The sequence below is a fragment of the Cricetulus griseus genome, chromosome 7, assembly GCF_003668045.3.
Source record: "Cricetulus griseus strain 17A/GY chromosome 7, alternate assembly CriGri-PICRH-1.0, whole genome shotgun sequence".
NCBI lineage: Eukaryota > Metazoa > Chordata > Mammalia > Rodentia > Cricetidae > Cricetulus > Cricetulus griseus.
In genome coordinates, this window is record NC_048600.1 from 76,444,835 (window position 1) to 76,465,772 (window position 20,938).

Genomic DNA, 20,938 nt, shown 5'->3' on the forward strand with positions numbered 1-20,938 from the left:
AAGAAAAAATCTTTATCCCATTCTACTCACAAACTAGCAGTGATCCAATAACAGAGAATGGCAATCCCCCTACAAAAATCTACTACTCTACTACCTCATCACAACACACACACACACACACACACACACAATTTCCAGTCTAAGATAAACATACAAGCAGTTTATTAAACAGGTAAGTTTTGGAAAGGGGTACTAGTTTTCCCTAGGCCATAAAAAGGTCAGAACAAGAATAGTTAAAAAGGCAACAGAACCTAAAACATAGCAAACAATGACTAACCATTAAAAAAAGAAGAAAATCAATAGTTCTGAACCATGAGTGCACTAGGAAAAAAAAATCACTGTCCCAAAATATTTTGGTATACAAATTTCAGCTAAAACATCTGTAATGCTAAAAATCCTCATAACAGTATGCATATAATGTAAAAGGTATTCTAGGCAAAATAAAATCATAGCCATACCCTAAACCTGTAGAACTCTATAAAAAAAAGCTTTAACAAAAATAGTAATAATTCTACTATAATCAATAATACAGTTTTTCATTCCAATACATTTGCATTTTGTACATGAACTCCAGCTGCTTCACGCTTCCTCTATTAAAATGTAAATTCTTGGGTTCGATGGCTTCAAAAGAGAATTACATTTCATTTTTTTTTTTTTAGTTACAGCAGTTTGTAGTGTTTTTTTAAATTTTTCTCCATTTTTTTATTTAAATTAGAAACAAGATTGTTTTACATGTCAATCCCAGTTCCCTCTCTCTGCCCTCCTCCCCTTTCCCCCACTAACACCCTATCTATCACATACCATTTCTGCTCCCCAGGGAGAGTGAGGCCTTCCATGGGGGGGGTATCTTCAGAGTCTCATATTGTTTGGGATAGGGCCTAGGCCCTCCCCTGTGTGTCTAGACAGAGGGAGTATCCCTCTATGTGAAATGGGCTCCCAAGGATTACATTTCTTACAATAAAAAAATCAATCAAATTTTGGCTGTGACTACTGCCATCAACCTTCAAAAGTAAAAAGGACAAAGGAATGTGTCTTTATGGCATCACTGCAGAAAATTCAAATCTTTATCAAAATTGAATAAGATATAGCAAATCAGCTAGTTAATATTTGCAAAAAAGAATACAGAATTTTTAAATTTTCTTTTGAAAATTTCTTTGTAACTATGAGAATTTATTTCTAAGAACTTTGAAATATTAATATTCAGAGAAAACATTTTCTGTTTTTGTTTTTCAAGACAGGGTTTCTCTGTGTAGTCCTGGCTGTCCTGGAACTCACTCTGTAGACCAGGCTGGTCTTGAACTCACAGAGATCCCCCTTCGTCTGCCTCCCATGTGCTGGGATTAAAGGCATGAGCCACCACTGCCCAATGCAAAAACTCATTTTCCTACAACATGCATATGAGATAGTTTGAGTCACAGAGATATGTATTCTGACCAACATATTATGAAAATGTTTTTAAAAACTTGTTCTAGGGCTGGAGAGATGGCTCAGAGGTTAAGAGCACTGACTGCTCTTCCAAGGTCCTGAGTTCAATTCCCAGCAATTCCCTCCCACATGGAGGCTCACAACCATCTACAATGAGATCTGGTGCCCTCTTCTGGCCTGTAAGCAGACATGCAGGCAGAACACTGTACACATAATAAATAATTAAAAAAAAAAAGCTTGTTCTAAAACTTCTTTTATACATACTCTAAACACTTACAAATCACTAATTCCCTACTGACTCCCTTTCAGGATAAACAGCAAAAAATATTTAACGAAAGACAAATTTCATGAATGTCTCCATTTGAGCTTACAGTCTTGTACTGGAACAGCCTGATAGCTACTTAGAATGAGAACTGGACTTCCTTTTTGGGGAGAGGGAGCATGTGTTTGTGTCTACATTTTTAATCATATGCTTGGGATTTATTTTTAAAACTACAAAGAGAGAAAGGATATAAAGCAAGGAGGAAACAGAGTAGATAGACCATGAAGTACAGGAAGGCATTAGAGGGATCCTGGGTTTTCATTCCAACTCAGGAGCCATAACCTAAGGTAATGAAGTTTTAATAGCATGATTTCTCAACTATAAAATGAAAATAACTCATATACAATGAGCATGCCACATTTTAATGAGTTTTAAGATCTTCCTACATCTATAAATTATATACGAGATAATTAACTCTGTGTCAGAAGATGCTATATTTAAATTTTGTTCCTCTTAGTGCAGCAGGTCTTTCTTGTGAACCCCAAACACTGTAACACTGATAGTCCATCTGCTGTGGTATATCTCACAACTCCCAGAGGCTCACCTAATTACTACCTTATCACAAAGAGCTTGTGCCCAGTCAATATATAAGCTCAACAATTAAAACGAAAGACAAAAGCACATGATATTCATCTACCCTTTCTGTAGGTTCACTACTTTTTTGCTATACTTGCTTTCTCATTATACAAGAGTTTTTGTTTCCTTTCTGGCTGAACTACTTGAAAATAAATACATACACACACACACACACACACACACACACACACACACCACAGCCTGTCTTTTAAATTAATTTTGAAAGTATAAAAAAGTATGTATGGGATTGATAATTAAATGGAAGATCATGAAAAATTTGTTAATAACAAAAGGTATCTGAGTGCATAATAATAAAAAATTAATCCAAAATGTGTAATGAATGAGGTTTCTGGCAGTGTTTGCTATATTGCATCTCACAGTTTTACTCCAGCTGGGTTCTGAACATACATGTGCACTTTGCAATGCAGATACCACCCTACAAAACCATTGCCTGAAACACTTGGGCTTAGATTCAGGACTACTATATGTTGAGGCTGGTAGATGGCTCAATATTTAGAGCACTTGCTATGCAAATGTAAGGACAGACTGGGTGGTGGTGACACGTATCTTTATCCCAACATTTAGGAGGCACAGGAAGACAGATCTCTGAGTTCAGAGCCAGCCTGATCTATAAAATGAGTTCAGGACAGCCAGGGCTACACAGAGAGACCCTGTTTAGGGAGTGGGGAGGGAATGAGGACAGGAATTCAGATACCCAGCATACATGCACAATAGCCAATCAGGTGTGGTAAACTACTTATAACCACAAAGTTCAGAAAGCAGAGACAGGATTTCCCAGGGGAAACTGGCTAAGTAGACTATCTGAATGGGTAGTGAAAGACCCCACCTCAGTAAATAAAGTAGAACGCTATCAAGAAAGGCACCCAACATCAGCCTCTGGCCCCACATCACATACACACTCATACACAAGCCCTCACACATGCAAATATGTATATATGCACACACACAAACAGACACCATACACATAAACAAAAAAAAAAAAAGTTGCTGCGCAGTGGAGGCGCACACCTTTGATTCCAGTGCTCAGGATGAAGAGGCAGGTGAATCTCTAAATTTGAGGCCAGCCTGGTCTACAGAATGAGTTCCAGGACAGACAGGAGTACATATAGAAACCCTGTCTCAAACAACCAAAAGGGGGGGGGGGGTGTGAGGAGAGATTACTGTGTAAATTGCAATCTTTTCACTATACAAAGTTTTCTAACCAGATAGAAACAAAATGGTTTAATTATAGAAATAAAAACTAAATATTTCCATACTCTCATTACTTGACAGATATCAAATGAATGTATCTTTACACTGTGTTACAATGTTTGGTTTTAGACATTACTGGCCCAGCTGCTGGTTTGAGTTTCAGAATAAATTAACTGAGGACAAGCATGGCGGCTCAGGCCTCTAATCCTAGCACTGGAGAGAGAAGTGGGAGGATTAGGAGTTCAAAGCCAGTCTTGTCCAGAAAGCAAATCTGAGGCCAGCCTGGGCTATGAGAGCTTGTCTTAGAAAGCACTAGGGAGAGGGGGTCACTAATTAAATTTTGAGTTGGGATTAATTCAAAATTTCCAAAAAAAATGTGATATTGTCCTAACCATATTTCTGCCATTCATACAAACAAGCATCTGAAGCATTGACAATTATAAAACCAAAATACCAGTAAACCCTGAGAAACACTAGAGTATCAAGTACTCAACAAAGATTTACTTCTCTGTGTAAAACTAAAACAAGCAGCAGAGTGTGGTGGCTTACATATGTAATCCAAGCACTTTGGAAGCAGAGGCAGGATTACTACAAATCTGAGACCAGCCAGGCCAAAGACCTGGCAAAGCAGGTAAAGGCATATATTAACAAGCCTTACAACCTGAGTTTAACAGGATCCACGAACACATGTGCACTGCAATAAAAATAATTTACCCTTAAATGGGAGAGATGCCTCAGTGGTTAGAATGCACACTGCTCTTGCAGAGGACCCAAGTTCGGCTCCTAGAACTCACTCATGCCATGTCTGTTAACTCCAGTTCCAGAAGGTCTGATGTCCATTTCTGGCTTTCTCAGCTATCTACACTCACATGTCCACATCCAGACATACACACACATACAATGTTATTTAAAATTAAAATGTTATTTAAAATTGTTGAAGACAAAATGATATTGAGAAACCATTAATATATATTAGTAAAAAGGTGACAAGCATAGAAACATAGCTCAATGCTAGAGTAGTATACAAGGCCCTCACATCACAAAAAAGAAAAAGTTAATGTCTCACTATTGAAGTTTCTTAAATTGTTTACTCTAAAATAAATATCCTCTCATGTTAAACATCTGCTAATGTACATACTGAATGAGATGAAAAACAATTAAAACTATATCCACAGCAATATAACAATAACATAACAGAAACAAATATTCACAGAAGAAAAGTAATTATTTAATCTGGGGGGGGGAAATTATCTAAAAAAAACTGTCATAAGTTAATATATCATTCAAAATGTCATAAAAATATTTAATATTTAAAGCAGTTACCTAACAGTGATTTAGTTATAATTAATAACGTATTATATACTTGAAAGCTGCTAAGATTTTAGTTGTTAATGACACAAAATAATTATAAGTACATAAAGTGATAGATATGTAAACTATTTGATGTAATCATTCCACAATGTACAAATATCAAAAATATCACACTATACACTGAACTATAACCAGCTTTTGTTAACAACTAATGAGAACAGGAGGTTGTCATAGACAAGTTATAAATTACAGAAAATTTTTTTTCTTTCAAAATCGTTTTTTCTTTTCTTTCTTTAAAAAAACAATAGCAGCAGACAGGTGGTGGTGGCACATGACTTTAATCCCAGCTCTCAGAAGGCAAAGGCAGGTGGATCTCTGTGAGATCGAGACCAGCCTGGTCTACAGAGCTACAAAGAGAAACCCTGTCTTGAAAACACTAAAAGAAAACACACACACACACACACACACACACACACACACACACACACACACACACACACACACACACACACCAGCACGTGGGAGGCAGAGGCAGGTAGATCTCAGTGAGTTCAAGACCAGCCTGGTCAAAGAGACGGCCAGGACTGTTACACAGAGAAACCGTCTTGAAAAACCAAAAAAATAAATAAGCCCAGCAACAACTGCTAGGGTTGGTTTCTGCAGTACTAGGAAATCAGCCCCAAAACTTAAGTATGCAATAGTTATATAACTCCAGGACCATTTTCTTTAGACAAAAATCATAAATAGTCAAACCTTAGATAAAACTTTATCCTATGTAACCATGTAACTATGTATTATATGTCAATAAATTAAAAGGACTGTTTAAAAATTGACAAAACTGCCGGGCGTTGGTGGCGGACACCTTTAATCCCAGCACTCGGGAGGCAGAGGCAGGCGGGTCTCTGTGAGTTTGAGGCCAGCCTAGTCTCCAGAGCGAGTGCCAGGATAGGCTCCAAATCTACACAGAGTAACCCTGTCTCCCCCCATCCCCAAAAAAATTGACAAAACTTGCCAGGCATGGTGGAGTACTGAGAATTCAGAGGCAGGATTTCTGTGAGCCACACAGTGAGTTCCAGACCATCTGGGCTGGATGTGGAGGCCCTATCTCAAAGAGAAGGAGAAAAAATTTTCTAACACACAAAACACAGACAGTAAGGGTGCTTGCTGAGAAGCCACATGACCTGAGTTCAATCCCTGGGACACACAGGTGGAAGGAGAGAACTGACTCTGAAATTTGTCCTCTGACCTCCATCAACATGCATAAGCCCTCCCTGCCACCACACAAATAAGATAAACTTGACAAACCTGACAGTCTTCAGCACCTCTGATCACATTTTTCGGTATAGCAAACCAACACAAAATGCATGTGAATCAGTCAGAAAAGACTTCTTTATTGAACAGCTCAACCTGTTTTCACTTACCAAAAAGTCAAAGGTGCTAACTAAAATCTAGAGCACTTAGTCTGTGGTTTATAGTTTTGCTTAACTAACTAACCTCATAGCACTAACCTTTAGAGGCTGCTGTGGGCTTTCTTTTAGGCACTGTGTCTGAAATATGGTTAAACATTATAGACCTAAGTTCGACGAGCAAGAACACAAACAGTTACCTTCTTAGCATCTGCAGATGACCTCAACCCTTCTGGCAGCGTGTGAACTAAAGGTAAAACCGCAGCACTAACACGCTGGAAATGGGCATCAGAAACTGGCTCCAGGCGTGGCCGCTTGGACTCCAAGGAATCATGATCCACTGGTGAGGGACCTGAGTGAAACTGTTCATATCCAGTTCTTCTTTCTTGAGGCCTAATACAAAAATAAAAGAAAAAAACACCTGAAAATAAGTTAAGTGACATTTAGCCTTACCAATACCCCAGAGAGACTTCATAGTGAATGAAAGGTTATGCTTACATTCAAGGTAAATTGCTGCTCCCTCTACCTATGCCAGAATAATATCCAGGCACGCACAACTCATTATCCATACACCATATGCATCCCAGGATAGCTATGCATGAAGCATAAAACATTTGTAGATAATGAAATCATGTCACAATGTCAAAAGCCTAGACACACCTGAGCCTCACCTGAAAAATATTAACACTTGTAACTGCATGTCTCTTAGAAAAGATGAGGAAGTTCTATAGACAAATTTAGAAATGAAAGCACAGCATCACCAGAACCTAGGTAACACTGGCCACTTGCCCATACTCGTGTGCACATGCACATACACAGATTTTTTTTAAGACTTATTTTAGCCAGGTGGTGGTGTTGCGTATCTTTAATCCCAGCACTTGGGAAGCAGAGGCAGGCAGATCTCTGAGTTAGAGGCCAGCCTGATCTACAGAGTAAGTTTCAGGACAGGCTCCAAAGCTACAGAGATCCATTATTAAATTTTTAATTCAATATAACATTGCTTAATATGGATTTTTAAAATTTACATAGGCTTATAACCATTGGTCCTTTACCTTGGCTTTCATTCTTTGTTTAGCTGGATGCCATCACCTACAAATTCTATAATAAGTTTTGGACGCTCAATGTTTTCATGTCTAAAAATACCTACCTGCTGCTTTAAGGCTTAATTTTGTCTGGTATAATATTCTTGGATCTTAATTTCTTTTTCTCAAGATTTTAAGCTATTGCTTCACTATCTCCCACCACTAACTGAGCTCTATTCAAACACTATAGAACCAAACACTATTCCACCCTAGTAAGAACCTGTATTGCTACCTGAATTCCTCTGAGTCTTTCACTTATCCTTGAACTTTAATAATTTAACCAGTAACATGTGTCCCTCTATTTCCTCTTGCTCATGGGCACTGTGGCAGCCCTTCTCTTCAGTGTGAAACTGTCCAAGAAAGTTTTCCTTGTCATTGTCTTGTTAAAGGTCATGTGCTTGTTTGCTCTGGGCTAGAACGTGTAATTGATATGGCTATCTTACTTTCCACACTATGCAGGAAAAAAAAGAGAAAAACTCAGTCTTGTTCTAACAACCTCTGTTGAGAATTCTGATCTACTGTGACAGACATGTAAAGCACTCCTAGATAGCCTATTACTGTACAAATTGACATATTATAAATACCCATCATGCAGCTGCTGAGAAACCAGGTGGAATAATGGAAATTCTCAACAAGCTGTTTGCCATCACCCATTAAAATCTGATGATTTTAATTATTTCCTTTCCTTTTCAACACTGTCTCTTTAAGGAGTAAAGATAGGAAATGAGAGGCCAAGTCATTCCAGATTCTTCTATCATTCCCTGAATCTTTTCAAATTTCTGCCAATAATAGTATATTTTGTTTTGTTTTTTTGAGACAGGGTTTCTCTGTGTAACAGCCATAGCTGTCCAGGAACTCACTCTGTAGACCAGGCTCTCCTTGAAACCTGCCTCTGCCTCCAGAGTGCTGGAATTAAAGGCCAGGACAGAAAACCTATCCAAAAAAAAAAAAAAAACCTAAAAACTTACAGACTACCAGAAAGGAATTGAAAGGCCAAAAATATTTCTAAAAATATATGGTAAACTAACTTTTTACAAGCATGGCAAGAAAAAATAGTTTCTTTGGTATATCATGCTGGAAAAACTGGATTTCTACTCACAAAAAAGTATGAAATTAGACATAACAATATAGAAAAAAATCAACTGAAAATGAGGCTGGAAACGATGACATCCCAAACAGAGAACACAGAAGGAAGACTCTAAGGCAGGCATTGATTGGCCTTGGCAATGATTTTTTTCTAACAAAATCTCAAGCCATGAATACAAAAATAAATAAAATGAATTTATATCAAACTCAAAGGTTTCTGCTGGAGGCCCACCTGGGTCCTCAAAGCCCATGCAGGTGAAAGACAGTCACAGGCTCACCTTGGTCCTCATGGCCCAGGGCTGGCTGAAGATATCTACAGACCCAGGTAGTTTACAATTGTCTATAACTACAGTCCTAAGAGATTCAGTGCCCTCTTCTGGACTCTGTAGGCACTGCACACATATGATGCACAAACACACATGAAGGCAAAACACCCATATACAAAAAAACATAAAACAAGTAGCAAGCTGTGGTGGCACACGCCTTTATTCCCAGCCCTCAGGAGGCAGAGGCAGGTCGATCTCTGAGCTTCAAGGAGAGCCTGGTCTACAGATTGAGTTCCAGGACAGATGGGGCTACAAAGAGAAACTCCGTCGCAAAAAAAAAAAAAAAAAAAAAAAAAAAAAGAGGGGAGGGGAGGGGAGGGGAGGGAGGAGGGAGGGAGGGAGGGAGGGAGGAAGGAAGGAGACATAGTCAGAACTTATAAAACAGAAGATATAATGCATGGGTAAGTCCAAATATCTAATGCACAAAACTAGGAATGAAGGCAATAAACTATACTGTATTTGGGATTCGTTTATTCAATACAGAGGTTTTTATATAGATTTATTTGCCAGGTGGTAGTGACACACACCTTTAATCCCAGCACTCAGGAGGCAGAGGCAGAAGGATCTCTGTGAGTTCGAGGCCAGCCTGGTCTACAGAACTAGTTCCAGGACAGCCGAGACAGGAAAAACCCTGTCTCAATAGACAAAAAAAAAAAAAAATTGCCAGGTGGTGGTGGCAAATCTAGCACTCGGGAGGCAGAGGCAGGCAGCACTCTGAGTTCAACGCCAACCTGGTCTACATATTGAGTTCCAAGACAGTCAGAGATTCATAGTAAGACTGTCTTAAAAATACCACAAGAAAAAAAGATTTATTTTATTCATATATATGAGTGTTTTGCCTGCATGTTCACCACTGTATGTCTAATACTCATGGAGGTTACAAGAGGAGATTGGCATCCCTAGAACTGGAGTTATGGGTTGTTGTGAGTCACCATGTGGGTACTAGAAAATGAACCAGGGTTCTCTACAAAAGCAACAAGTGTTTTTAACCTCTCCAGCTCCTGCATTTGGGATTCTTGCTAACTACAAGAATAGATTCTTACCACCACAAAAGATGACAATTGGTATGTTAAGTTGTTCTAGTACAGTGTTCTTTGTATTATCTACATATATTCTTCAGAAACATTCTTTACATACTTAAATATACACAATATTTTTTTTTCCTGTGCTGGAGATAGAACTGAAGGCCTCAACCTTACCTAGCAAGTGCTGTATCACTGAGAGATGTCCCAAGCCCCCTAATGAAATTTACTTTTCAACCAACAACTTCAAGAGTGAAAATATATAAGTGTGTGTGTGTGTGCGTGTGTAAAATTTTAAAGAATACTCTACACTCTGGTAGTATAAACTTGGATAGCCACTTTGGAAATCAGTCTAGAGATTCCTCAACAAAGCAGATACGGACCTACCACATGACCTAGCCATACCACTCCTAGGCATAAGCCTTAGGGAATCTATATCCTACAATAGAGACACTTCCACACCCATGTTCATTGAAGCTCTACTCACAGTAGTTAGAAAACAGAGCCAGCCCAAATGTCTATTGTTTGATAAATGGATAATGAATATTTATGCAACTATGGAGAAAAATCAAAGTATAAAACTTGTAGGAAAATGGATGGAACTGGAAATTATACTGAGTGAGGTAACCGAGGCTTGGAAAGACAAACATCACATGTTTTCTCTTATATATGGATCTGGACCCTGAGTCTTTTGTTTTGTGTTTATCTGGAGTACCTAAGAAACCAGAACAGGAACAATGGTATGGAAGTCACTGGGAGGCAATCAAGAGAGTATCATATATGTTAAATGGGGAGGGAGGATGTTAAAAGTGGAAACTATCAACAAAGAGAGGAATGGGGATGAGGGAGGCAAGGGAATGGGGATGAGGGGTAAAAGTCAAATAAAGAGGGTATGATAAAAACACAAGGTAACCTATTATCGATTAAAACACAAAGGAAAGTATGAAGGCAGGAGCCCTGAGACTAGACAACACAGGTCCAAGAAAGAAGCAATGGGTCCCTAAACAAAAATCCCAGTGGTAAATGTGGGATGTCTTTGTGGGAGAGGCTCCAGAGGTCACCAAAACAATACAAGCTCTTGCTTGCTCTTGGCTACCCACCAAAACTAGCTGGTGTGATCCTATTGCTGTAGACATAATAAACCTTGGGTACAAGGTGTAGAGAAAGCAGGTTGAAACTGGGCTGGAAGATTTGTCTCTACTGGCTGGATCTCATGGTGCCAGATGGTGCAATGCAGGTGAACTGTAGGGTAAAGGCATTGATAGTTTAATCCAGCTTCTAAATCTACAAACCAGATCAACCTATCAGGCAAGATGTGTTAATTGGTGAGATGGTAACAGGAATATCACTGGGATAACAACTAAGTGAATAGAGGCCATAAGAGCCAGATAGAAGTTTAGGTAACATGGCACTGGTATGGATACCAGGAATGATTAAGTTCAAATGGCCACTACTACTACAGTATGTTCAAAGAACCATGAATAAACAATAAAGATAACTGTTATACAAAAGATAACTGTAACCACTTCTGGAAAGAAGCCACTTTTGTGTGGTTCTCTATAAAACGTCCTTGGGACCAAGGGTGAATGCTCTTGCCTATAATAAACTATGTATTATTTGTCAGCCACTCTGTACATCTTCTTTAATCTCCCAGCTTCCCTCAACACTCCATTGCCCAGACCATGAACTATGAACCTGGACCTAATTAGATTTGGAACTTGCTCTACAGAGGGAGTTTCATACCTAATACTGTATGTTTGGTTCAAACCCATGACTGAAAAGGTCTTAGACCCTTCAGGAGAACCTAAAGTAGCCACTTAGCTGAACTGACATCGCATCAAAAATCTCCTAAAATCTGTTTATACCCACAGACAAAAGCTTAAACAGAGTCCTCTTCTTATAGCAAATGGAGACAAACACAAAGATCCATGACTGCAAAACATGTGAGAATAAAGACAAGACATTTATATCACCCCCCTAAAGTTTGGAGAATACTGTAGAAGAGAAGATAGAAATAATGCAATAGCCAGAGAATGGGGAAAGAAGCTACAAAAATACCATCTTCCAAGTATCTAGTTGCATACCCACTAGTGAGCTCATAGGCTCTAGGGGTTGAGACACAGATGGCACTAGTAAAATTATGAAACACAAAACAAAGCCAAACTAATAGATAGGGGAAAGTGATTTGCAGGAAGGAGAGGGAACCAGCAGAAATGGGAGAGAAATAGGAAAGAGGAGGTAGTACCTTAATACAAGTATATATGGATAAAATCATAAAAGAATAAACTAATGGGCCAGGCATAGTGTCACTCAGGGGGTAGAGGAAGGCAGATCTCTGAAATTGAGGCCAGCCTGGTCTACACAGCAAGTTCTAAAACAGCCAAGACTACAAGTGAGATCCTATCTCAAAGCAAACAAAAAAACGGAGCTGGAGATATATGGCTCAGCAGATAAAGATGACTGCCACCAAGCCTGACAACCTTAGTTTGATCCCTAAGATTCATAAGGTAGAAGGAGAAAACTTATTCCAACCACCAAGTTGTCTTCTAACGTATACATATGAACCGTTATACATGGCATGCTGTCATATACATAAGGAAAGCAAGAAAGTTTTTATTCAAAATGTAATCATATAATTTTTTAATGGAACAACAAAATCAGAGATGTAAGCCAGGTGTTATGGCAGAGACCTGTAATCCACAAGCACATGGGAGACTGAAAAGGAAGATCTAGAATTCAAAGAAAACCAATACAAGACTCAAAACACAATCTATATAAAAGACCAGTTACAGCTTTGTTAGTGAAAAATTAAAAATGATAAGTAAATGATGTAATTCAATTAACCCTAAGTACAAACATAAAAGAAATACCATTACCTGTCAGAACCTGGATGAAATTCTGAAAGCAAGGAAGGTCGTCTTCGAAGCTGCTGCTGCTGCTGCTGCTGTTGCTGCAAAAGCTGGGACGCCTGACTAACTTCAATATGAGAAGAGCGATAGTCAGGGACTGCAAACTCCTGGTATTAAAATAATAGTGAGTTAACTATTAACTACAAATAAGAACAGCATCATAAACTTAAACCAATAAGAACCAACAAGTATGAAAACAAATAGCAATGACAATTTAATCCTTTAATGAGCCAATTTTTCACCAACATCTTAATTATTTCTAGTAAGCTTCTTTTTTCCTTTATGCATATGTGAGTCCCTGTTTTATGTATGTACACATGCAGGTGAATGCCCTCAGAGCTAACAAAGTGTTAGAACTGCTGGAGCTGAAATTATAGATGTGAGTGCTAGGAACCCAACTACAGTCCTCTGAAAGAGCAGCAAGCACTCTTAACCATTGAGCCATCTTTCCAATGCCTTATTTAAAAATTTTTATATTTATTTAACTTATTGTGGAAGTGGGTATAGGTTGTACACATGCCATGGCATATATGTGGAAGTCAGAAGACAACCTGTGACAATCAATTCTCCCCTTCCACCATATGGGTGTTGGGTATTGAACTCAAGTTGTCAGGCTTGGGCATCTTCCTGGCTCAACATTTTAACTATTATTGTTAAAATTTTCAATGTCTATTTAATTGATCTCTCTAATAATATATATAATAACTCCCAATCTATATTACTCACATAAATAAGTCTCAAATTCATGTATCTAGTCTGAAATCTCAGAGTGAGCATGTGTAATCCCAGAAATCAGGAGACCAAGGCAAGTGTATTACCTTGAGTTTGAGGCCAGCCTGGTATACATACTGAGCTCCCGGCCAGCCTAGGGCTGCAGAATAAGACACTCTCTCAACAAATGAATGAATGAATGAATGAATGAATGAATGAATGAATGATATTGGGTGTGAAATCACACACCTTTAATCCCAACAATCAGGAGGCAGAGGCAAGCAGTTCTCTGAGCTCAAGACCAGCCTGGCCTACATGGGAGCTCCAGGCTAGCCAAGGATACATAGCTAGACCTAGACCTTAACCTTATCTCAGAGAGAGAGAGAGAGAGAGAGAGAGAGAGAGAGAGAGAGAAAATATGGAAAGCAAATAAGCATTCCAGTAGCAAGTTCAAAATAAATTAGCTCACAGAAACATAGAGGTTATCTCTTTAGATATAAGTTTATTTACAAATGAAGAAGCTGAAATCCAGAGAAATCAAGTTACTAGTTAAGAGTCCTAGTTTCTTCCATCACAATTAAAGGAGAATTTGGGTTTTGCATTTTTCTAATGTAATGTGGATATTTTGTCTACATTTTTGTATACCATGTGACCTGGTGCCCACAGAGACCAAAAGAAGGTGTTGATCTAGTGCAGTGGTTTTCAACCTTCCTAATGCTGTGACAATTTAATATTGTTCATTCCTCGATGTTGTGGTGATACCCAACCATAAATTCCATTGCCACTTCATAACTGTAAGTTTGCTACTGTTATGAACAGTAACATAAATATCTGATATGCAGATATGCACATATGTGATATGTGACCCCTGTGGGGTTTGCCAACCACAGGCTGAGAATCACTAATCCAGTGGGGAATTTTTTGTTGTTATTGTTGTTTGCTTCTTCTTCTACTTTTCTTGTTTTGGAGGGTGCTGTGGGGGAGGAGGCAATAAAGCTCCATCAGGCTTGAAAAGATAGGTCAGCAGTTAAAAGCACAAAGCATGTACTGTTCTTACAGCACCCATGTTGGGCTGTCCCCAACTGCCTGTAATTCCAGCACCAAAGGTTTCTTATGCCTCTCATCTCTGTGGGCACTACAGTCATATGCACAGACAAACATAGTGACACTAAAATAATAAATTAAATGATTTAAAACTCACACTAATACGGCTGGCAGTGGTTGCACACCTTTAAACCCAGTACCCAGGAAGCAGAGGCAGGTGGATCTCTGTGATTTCAAGCACAGCCAGGTCTACATATAGAGTGAGTTTCAGGACAGCCAGAGCTGTTACACAGAAGTCCTGTCTCAAATAACCAAAAAAAAAAAAAATCATGCTAACTCAATCATACTAATTTTTTAACATTTAAACACAGCAAATATTTAAACACAGATTTACTAAAAACCCAGAATATACTGAGATATATATGCAACGAGGCATTCAGTCTGAGCATTCATAGGAACAGGATCACCCATACAGTCTGAGGATTCCTAGAAACAGGATAGAACACTAAATATAAGGATTCTAGGGGCAGTTAAAAATACAAATAAGGGGAGGGAGGGGGAGAGAGGAGGGACAGAAACTTGGGGATGGGGGGTGTCAGTGGTCGAGTGAGAGGCGCAGCCACAGCAGTGGCTTCCAGAAACTATCTTAAGAAGTGCCTCTAGGCCCACTGGGAGACAGCAGTGGCTATCAGAAACTATCTGACCACTGAAGCTTCAGCCTCATCCCTGCTTGCACCTGGAGGAGTGACCACCAGAGTCGTGGTCCTGCCTACACTGGGAGGAGAGACCATCTGAGCCTTGGGCCCTTCTACACCTGGAGGAGCAATCACTGGAGGCTCAGTCCTGTTGGCACCTGAAGGAGCTTTCAGCTGAGCCACAGCCCCCAGCTACACCAACTGGAGGAAAGGGAAGCACAGGTTCCACCTATATCGACTGGAAGAAGAAATGCATAGACAACAAGGTAAGAATAAACTCAACAACACAAAGAGCAATACAGCACCAGACACTAGTGGTTCTACAGCAACAAGACCTTAACATCCCAACACAGATGAAGGAGAAGAAAAACGACACTAAAAATAATTTTATGAAGATGACTGAGACCCTTAAAGAGTTTCCTCTAAAGAAATAAAGGAAGGCCGGGCGGTGGAGGCGCACGCCTTTAATCCCAGCACTCGGGAGGCAAAGGCAGGCAGATCTCTGTGATTTCGAGACCAGCCTGGTCTACAAGTGCTAGTTCCAGGACAGCCTCCAAAGCCACAGAGAAACCCTGTCTCGGAAAGCCAAAAAAAAAAAAAGAAAGAAAAGAAATGAAGGAAAAAAACAAAAACAAAAATTTGGAAGGGATCAACAAATCCCTTAAAGAAAACCAAGAAAAAGCAATCAGACATCTACATCCACCCAAACACAAAAGAATATACCCTCTTCGCAGCTCCCCATGGAACCTTCTCTAAAATTGACCCCATACTCCGTAACAAAGCAAACCTCAACAGATACAAAAAATTGAAATAACCTCCTGTATCTTATTGAATCACCATAGCTTAAAGTTAAAATCCAACAACACTAATTGCAGAAAGCCCATCAACTCATGGAAGTTGAACAATACTCAACTGAATCACTACTGGGTCAAGGAAGAAATAAAAAATTAAAGACTTCCTAAAATTCGATGAAAATGAAAGCACAACATACCCAAATTTAAGGGACACAGAAAGAGGAAAGTTCATAGCACTAAATGCCCACATGGAGAAGCTAGCGAAATCTCACACTAGTGAATTAACAGAACAACCAAAAGCTCTAGAACAAAAAGAAGCAAACTCACCCACGAGGAGTACACAACAGGAAATAATCAAATTGAGGGCTGAAATCAATCAAATAGAAACAAAGAAAACAATTCAAAGATTCAATGAGACAAAGAGTTGGCCTTGTAGAGATCAGGGATACAAGGAACATACTTAAACATAATAAAGGCAATATACAGCAAGCCAACATCAAACAAAATGGAGAGAAACTCAAAGCGATCCCACTGAAATCAGGAACAAGACAAGGCTGCCATATCTATTCAATATTGTACTTGAAGTTCTAGCTAGAGCAATAAGACAACAAAAGGTGATCAAGGGGATACAAATTGGAAAAGAACTCAAACTTTTGATATTTGCTGATGATATGATAGTATACGTAAGTGACCCCAAAAACTACTACAACTGATAAACAGCTTCAGTAATGTAGTAGGATACAAGATTAACTCAAAAAAAAAAAAAAAATCAGTAGCCCTCCTATATACAGATGATAAATGGGCTGAGAAAGAAATCAGAGAAATAACACCCTTTACAATAGTCACAAATAACATAAAATATCTTGGGGATAACTCTAACCAAACAAGTGAAAGACCTGTATGACAAGAACTTTGAGTCTTTGAAGAAAGAAATTGAAGAAGATATCAAAAAAATGGAAAGATCTCCCATGCTCTTGAATAGGTAGGATTAACATAATAAAAATGGCAATCTTACCAGAAGCAATCTACAGATTCAATGCGATACCCATCAAAATCCCAGCAAAATTCTTCACAGACCTTGAAAAGGACAACAGTCAACTTTATATGGAAAAATAAAAAATCTAGGGTAGCCAAAATAATCCTGTACAATAAAGAAACTTCTGAAGGCATCACCATCCCTGATTTCAACCGCTACTAAAGAGCGGTAATGAAAACAGCTTGGTATTGGCATAAAAACAGACAGATGGACCAATAGAATTGAATTGAAGACCCTGATATTAATCCACACACCTATAAACACCTGACAACCTGGCCGGTTGCTGGTGGCGCACACCTTTAATCCCAGCACTCGCGAGGCAGAGGCAGGCGGATCTCTGTGAGTTGAGTTCGAGGCCAGCCTGGTCTCCAGAGCGAGTGCTAGGATAGCCTGCAAAGCTACACAGAGAAACCCTGTCTCAAAAAAACAAAACAACAACAACAACAAAGCCCTAAAATTGGGGGCTGGAGAGATGGCTCAGCAGTTAAGAGCACCGACTGCTCTTCCAGAGGTCCTGAGTTCAATTCCCAGCAACCACATGGTGGCTCACAACCATCGGTTATAAGATCTGGTGCCCTCTTCTGGTGTGCAGATATACATGGAAGCAGAATGTTGTATACATAATAAATAAATAAAATCTAAAAAAAAAACAAAAATAAAAACAAAAAAAAAACCCTAAAAGTATAAAATGGAAGAAGGAAAGCATCTTCAACAAATGGTGCTGGCATAACTGGATGTCGACATGTAAAAGAATGCAAATAGATTCATTATCTATTGCCATGTGAAAAACTCAAGTTCAAAAGGATCAAAGACCTCAACATAAAACCAGCCACAGTAAACTTCATAGAAGAGAAAGTGGGAAGTAGCCTTGAACACATCTGCACAGGAGACCACTTCCTAAATATACCACCAACTGCACAAACACTGACAGCAACATTGAATAAATGGAACCTCCTGAAACTGAAAAGCTTCTGTAAAGCAAAGGACATGGTCAACAAAACAAAACGGCAGTCTACAGAATGGGAAAAGATCGTTACCAACCTCACATCTGACAGGGGACTTAGCTCCAAAATAAGCAAAGAACTCAAGAAACTAAACATCAAAAGATCAAATAATCCAATTAAAAAAAAAAAATGGGTACAGATCCAAAAAGAGAACTCAACAGAGGAATCTCAAATGGCTGAAAACACTTAAGGAAACGCTCAATATCCTTAGTCATCAGAGAAATACAAATCAAATCAACTCTGAGATTCCATCTTACACCTGTCAGAATGGCCAAGATTAAAAACTTTGATGACAGCTTATGCTGGAGAGGATTCAGAGTAAAGGGAACACTCCTCCATTGCTGGTGGGAGTGCAAACTTTTGTACAGCCACTTTGGAAATCAATATGGTGGTTTCTCAGAAAATTGAGAATCAGCCGGGTTGGTGGCACACTCCTTTAATCCCAGCACTAGGGAGGCAGAGACAGGTGGATCTCTGTGAGTTCAAGATCAGCCTGTCTACAAGAGCTAGTAACAAGACAGCATCCAAAGCCACAGAGAAACCCTGTCTCGAAAAACCAAAAGGAAAAAAGCAAAAAAGAAAATTGGGAATCAACCTACCCCAAGATCCAGCAATACCACTTTTGGGCATATACCCATTTGCTCCAACTATGTTCATAGCAGCATTATTTGTAATAGCCAGAACCTGGACTCAACCTAGATGCCCCTTAACTGAAGAATGGATAAGGAAAATGTGATACAATTACACAATAATTACACAATAGCCATAAAACACAATGACATCTTGAAATTTGCAGGCAAATGGACGTAACCAGAAAAAGTCATCCTGAGTGAGGTAAACCAGACCCAGAAAGACAAATATAATATGTACTCACTCATAAGTGGATATTAGACATAAAGCAAAGAACAACCAGACTACAGGCCACAACCCCAGAGAACCTAGGAAACAAAGAGGATCCTAAGAGAGACATGCATGGATTCACCTGGGAAGGGGAAAATGACCAGATCTCCTGAGTAAACTGGGAGTGTGGGGGGCAGGGGGTGTGGAAGGGGAGAGGGGAGGATTGAAGGAGGGTAGGGGGGAATGTATAGCTCAATTAAAAAATGACAAAATAAATAAAAACATGTAACTATAAATAAAAGTCTAAATACAAATTCTCACAGAACAATTATAGTAGCCACTTAAGAGAAAAAGAAAACAACTGTCTATCAATGAATGAATGAACAAAACATGTTACATCTATACAATACTATACACCTATAAAAATAAAACATTGAACATACTAGAAATAGATGCTATGTTTATTAATTCAGACTCAAAAGACAAAATATTATTTCATTTACATGAAATACAAGATAAAATTCCTTGGGACAGAAAGTAGATTATTGGATACCAAAGGAATGTAGGTAATAGAACTGTTCTAGGTAGCGCATGTGATACAAAGCTTTAGAATGTAAAATTTTACATTATGTAGATTCTGTATAAAGAAAAAGTTCTGAAAATCATAAACAGATAAAAGTAAACTAAGGCTCAAATAGAAAGAGACCTTCTCTATAAGCAGGTAACAGAAAAGCATAGCTTACAGGCTGCTTAAGAAGAAACCTCACAAATTTGAAAATGTAAAAATTGAAAGAAAGGGCTGGAGAGATGGCTCAGCAGTAAGAGCACTGGCTGCTCTTCCAGAGAACCCAGGGTTCAATTCCCAGTACTACATAGCAGCTCACAACTGTCTGTATGTCCAGTTCTAGGGGAGATGACACCCTCACACCAATGCACATAAAATTTTTAAAAGGTGGTAAGCTTTAAAAGGAGGGGGGGATCATTTAAACATTTTAAATATACCAAAAAAATTTATGTTCAAGGAAAGAAGTAAAAAGTTTAAATGAAAGTAAGAGTGGAAAGGATGAGTCAACAAGCAAAGCCCTTGCCCAAAATTCCTGACTACCTCATTTCAGCCCTCAGAACCTACTGTGGGAGGAGAACCAACTCCTCAAAGTTGTCCTCAGATTTCCACACTCACACCATGGCACACACCCTCCAGCACTCACACACATCATACATATACACACCATAATACTAGAAAATAAACATAGATTAAAAACATTGAAGTAGAAGACATATTATCCTCAAAAAAATATGTAATAATACCCTCAAAAACAAAGAAAATACCAGAAGTCTTTTGATCACTGAAATTTGAACAGTAGCTAAATCTACAGAAGTAGTAACTGCGAGGTGAGGCAGGTCTTCCGGAGGATTGCAACACAGATATGAAAAGATACCCACCACGACAGGTAACAGGCAATAATCCTAAGAAATAACACATTTTTCTGGAGTTAGAAAGAACTGACAATCCTTAGATTTTAATGTCTACAGCCCTGGGTATTCAAATGGGCTCTACAATCTGGTTATTGAAGACATAGTGATAGGTTTGGAGAAGTCAAAGTTTCTAAAGATTTCTAGAGGAGATAGTTAAAAACAAAAAGATTTCTTAAACATGAATTTGGTTCCCTTAAGTCTTTGCAGAGAGTGAAAAGTTGAAAGGCTGGGTTACTACTGTTTCTGATAAAAGAACAATTAAGGGAACTTACTCTTTCAAGTCGTCCTGTGACCTCCACAAGCACACAAAGACACATGTGGTAATAATTTACACAAACAAAACAGTAACACAATAATCCAGAATATCAGTAATCACATGGATAGCATTAGGGCAAGAAGAAATAAAACTTAACACCTAATCTTGATAAAAATTGTCAACCAGCCAGATGGTGGTGGCACACACCTTTAATCCCAGCACTCGAGAGGCAGAGACAGGTGGATCACTGCAAGTTCAAGGCCAGCCTGGTCTATTGAGCAAGTTCCAGGATAGCCTCTAAAGCTACAGAGAAACCTTGTCTTGGGAAAAAAAAAAAAAAAAAAATTGTCAACTTAGGAACAGAAAGAAACTTCAGCCAAACAAGAGAATCTACAAAAACATGCA

At 38.8% G+C, this 20,938-nt stretch overlaps 1 protein-coding gene across 33 annotated transcripts in view; it reads right to left on the reverse strand.

The window, feature by feature from the left end:
- The window catches only part of Ncor1 (nuclear receptor corepressor 1), a 146,267-nt gene that overhangs the window by 110,455 nt on the left and 14,874 nt on the right, over window positions 1-20,938 (reverse strand). For all 33 annotated transcript variants that reach the window (XM_027427202.2, XM_027427201.2, XM_027427194.2 and 30 more), the window contains exons 3-4: window positions 12,645-12,784; window positions 6,453-6,645 (exon numbers count right to left, since the gene is read on the reverse strand). In XM_027427202.2, the coding sequence (XP_027283003.1) occupies window positions 6,453-6,645; window positions 12,645-12,784 (333 nt within the window). The remainder of the gene's footprint in view (window positions 1-6,452; window positions 6,646-12,644; window positions 12,785-20,938) is intronic.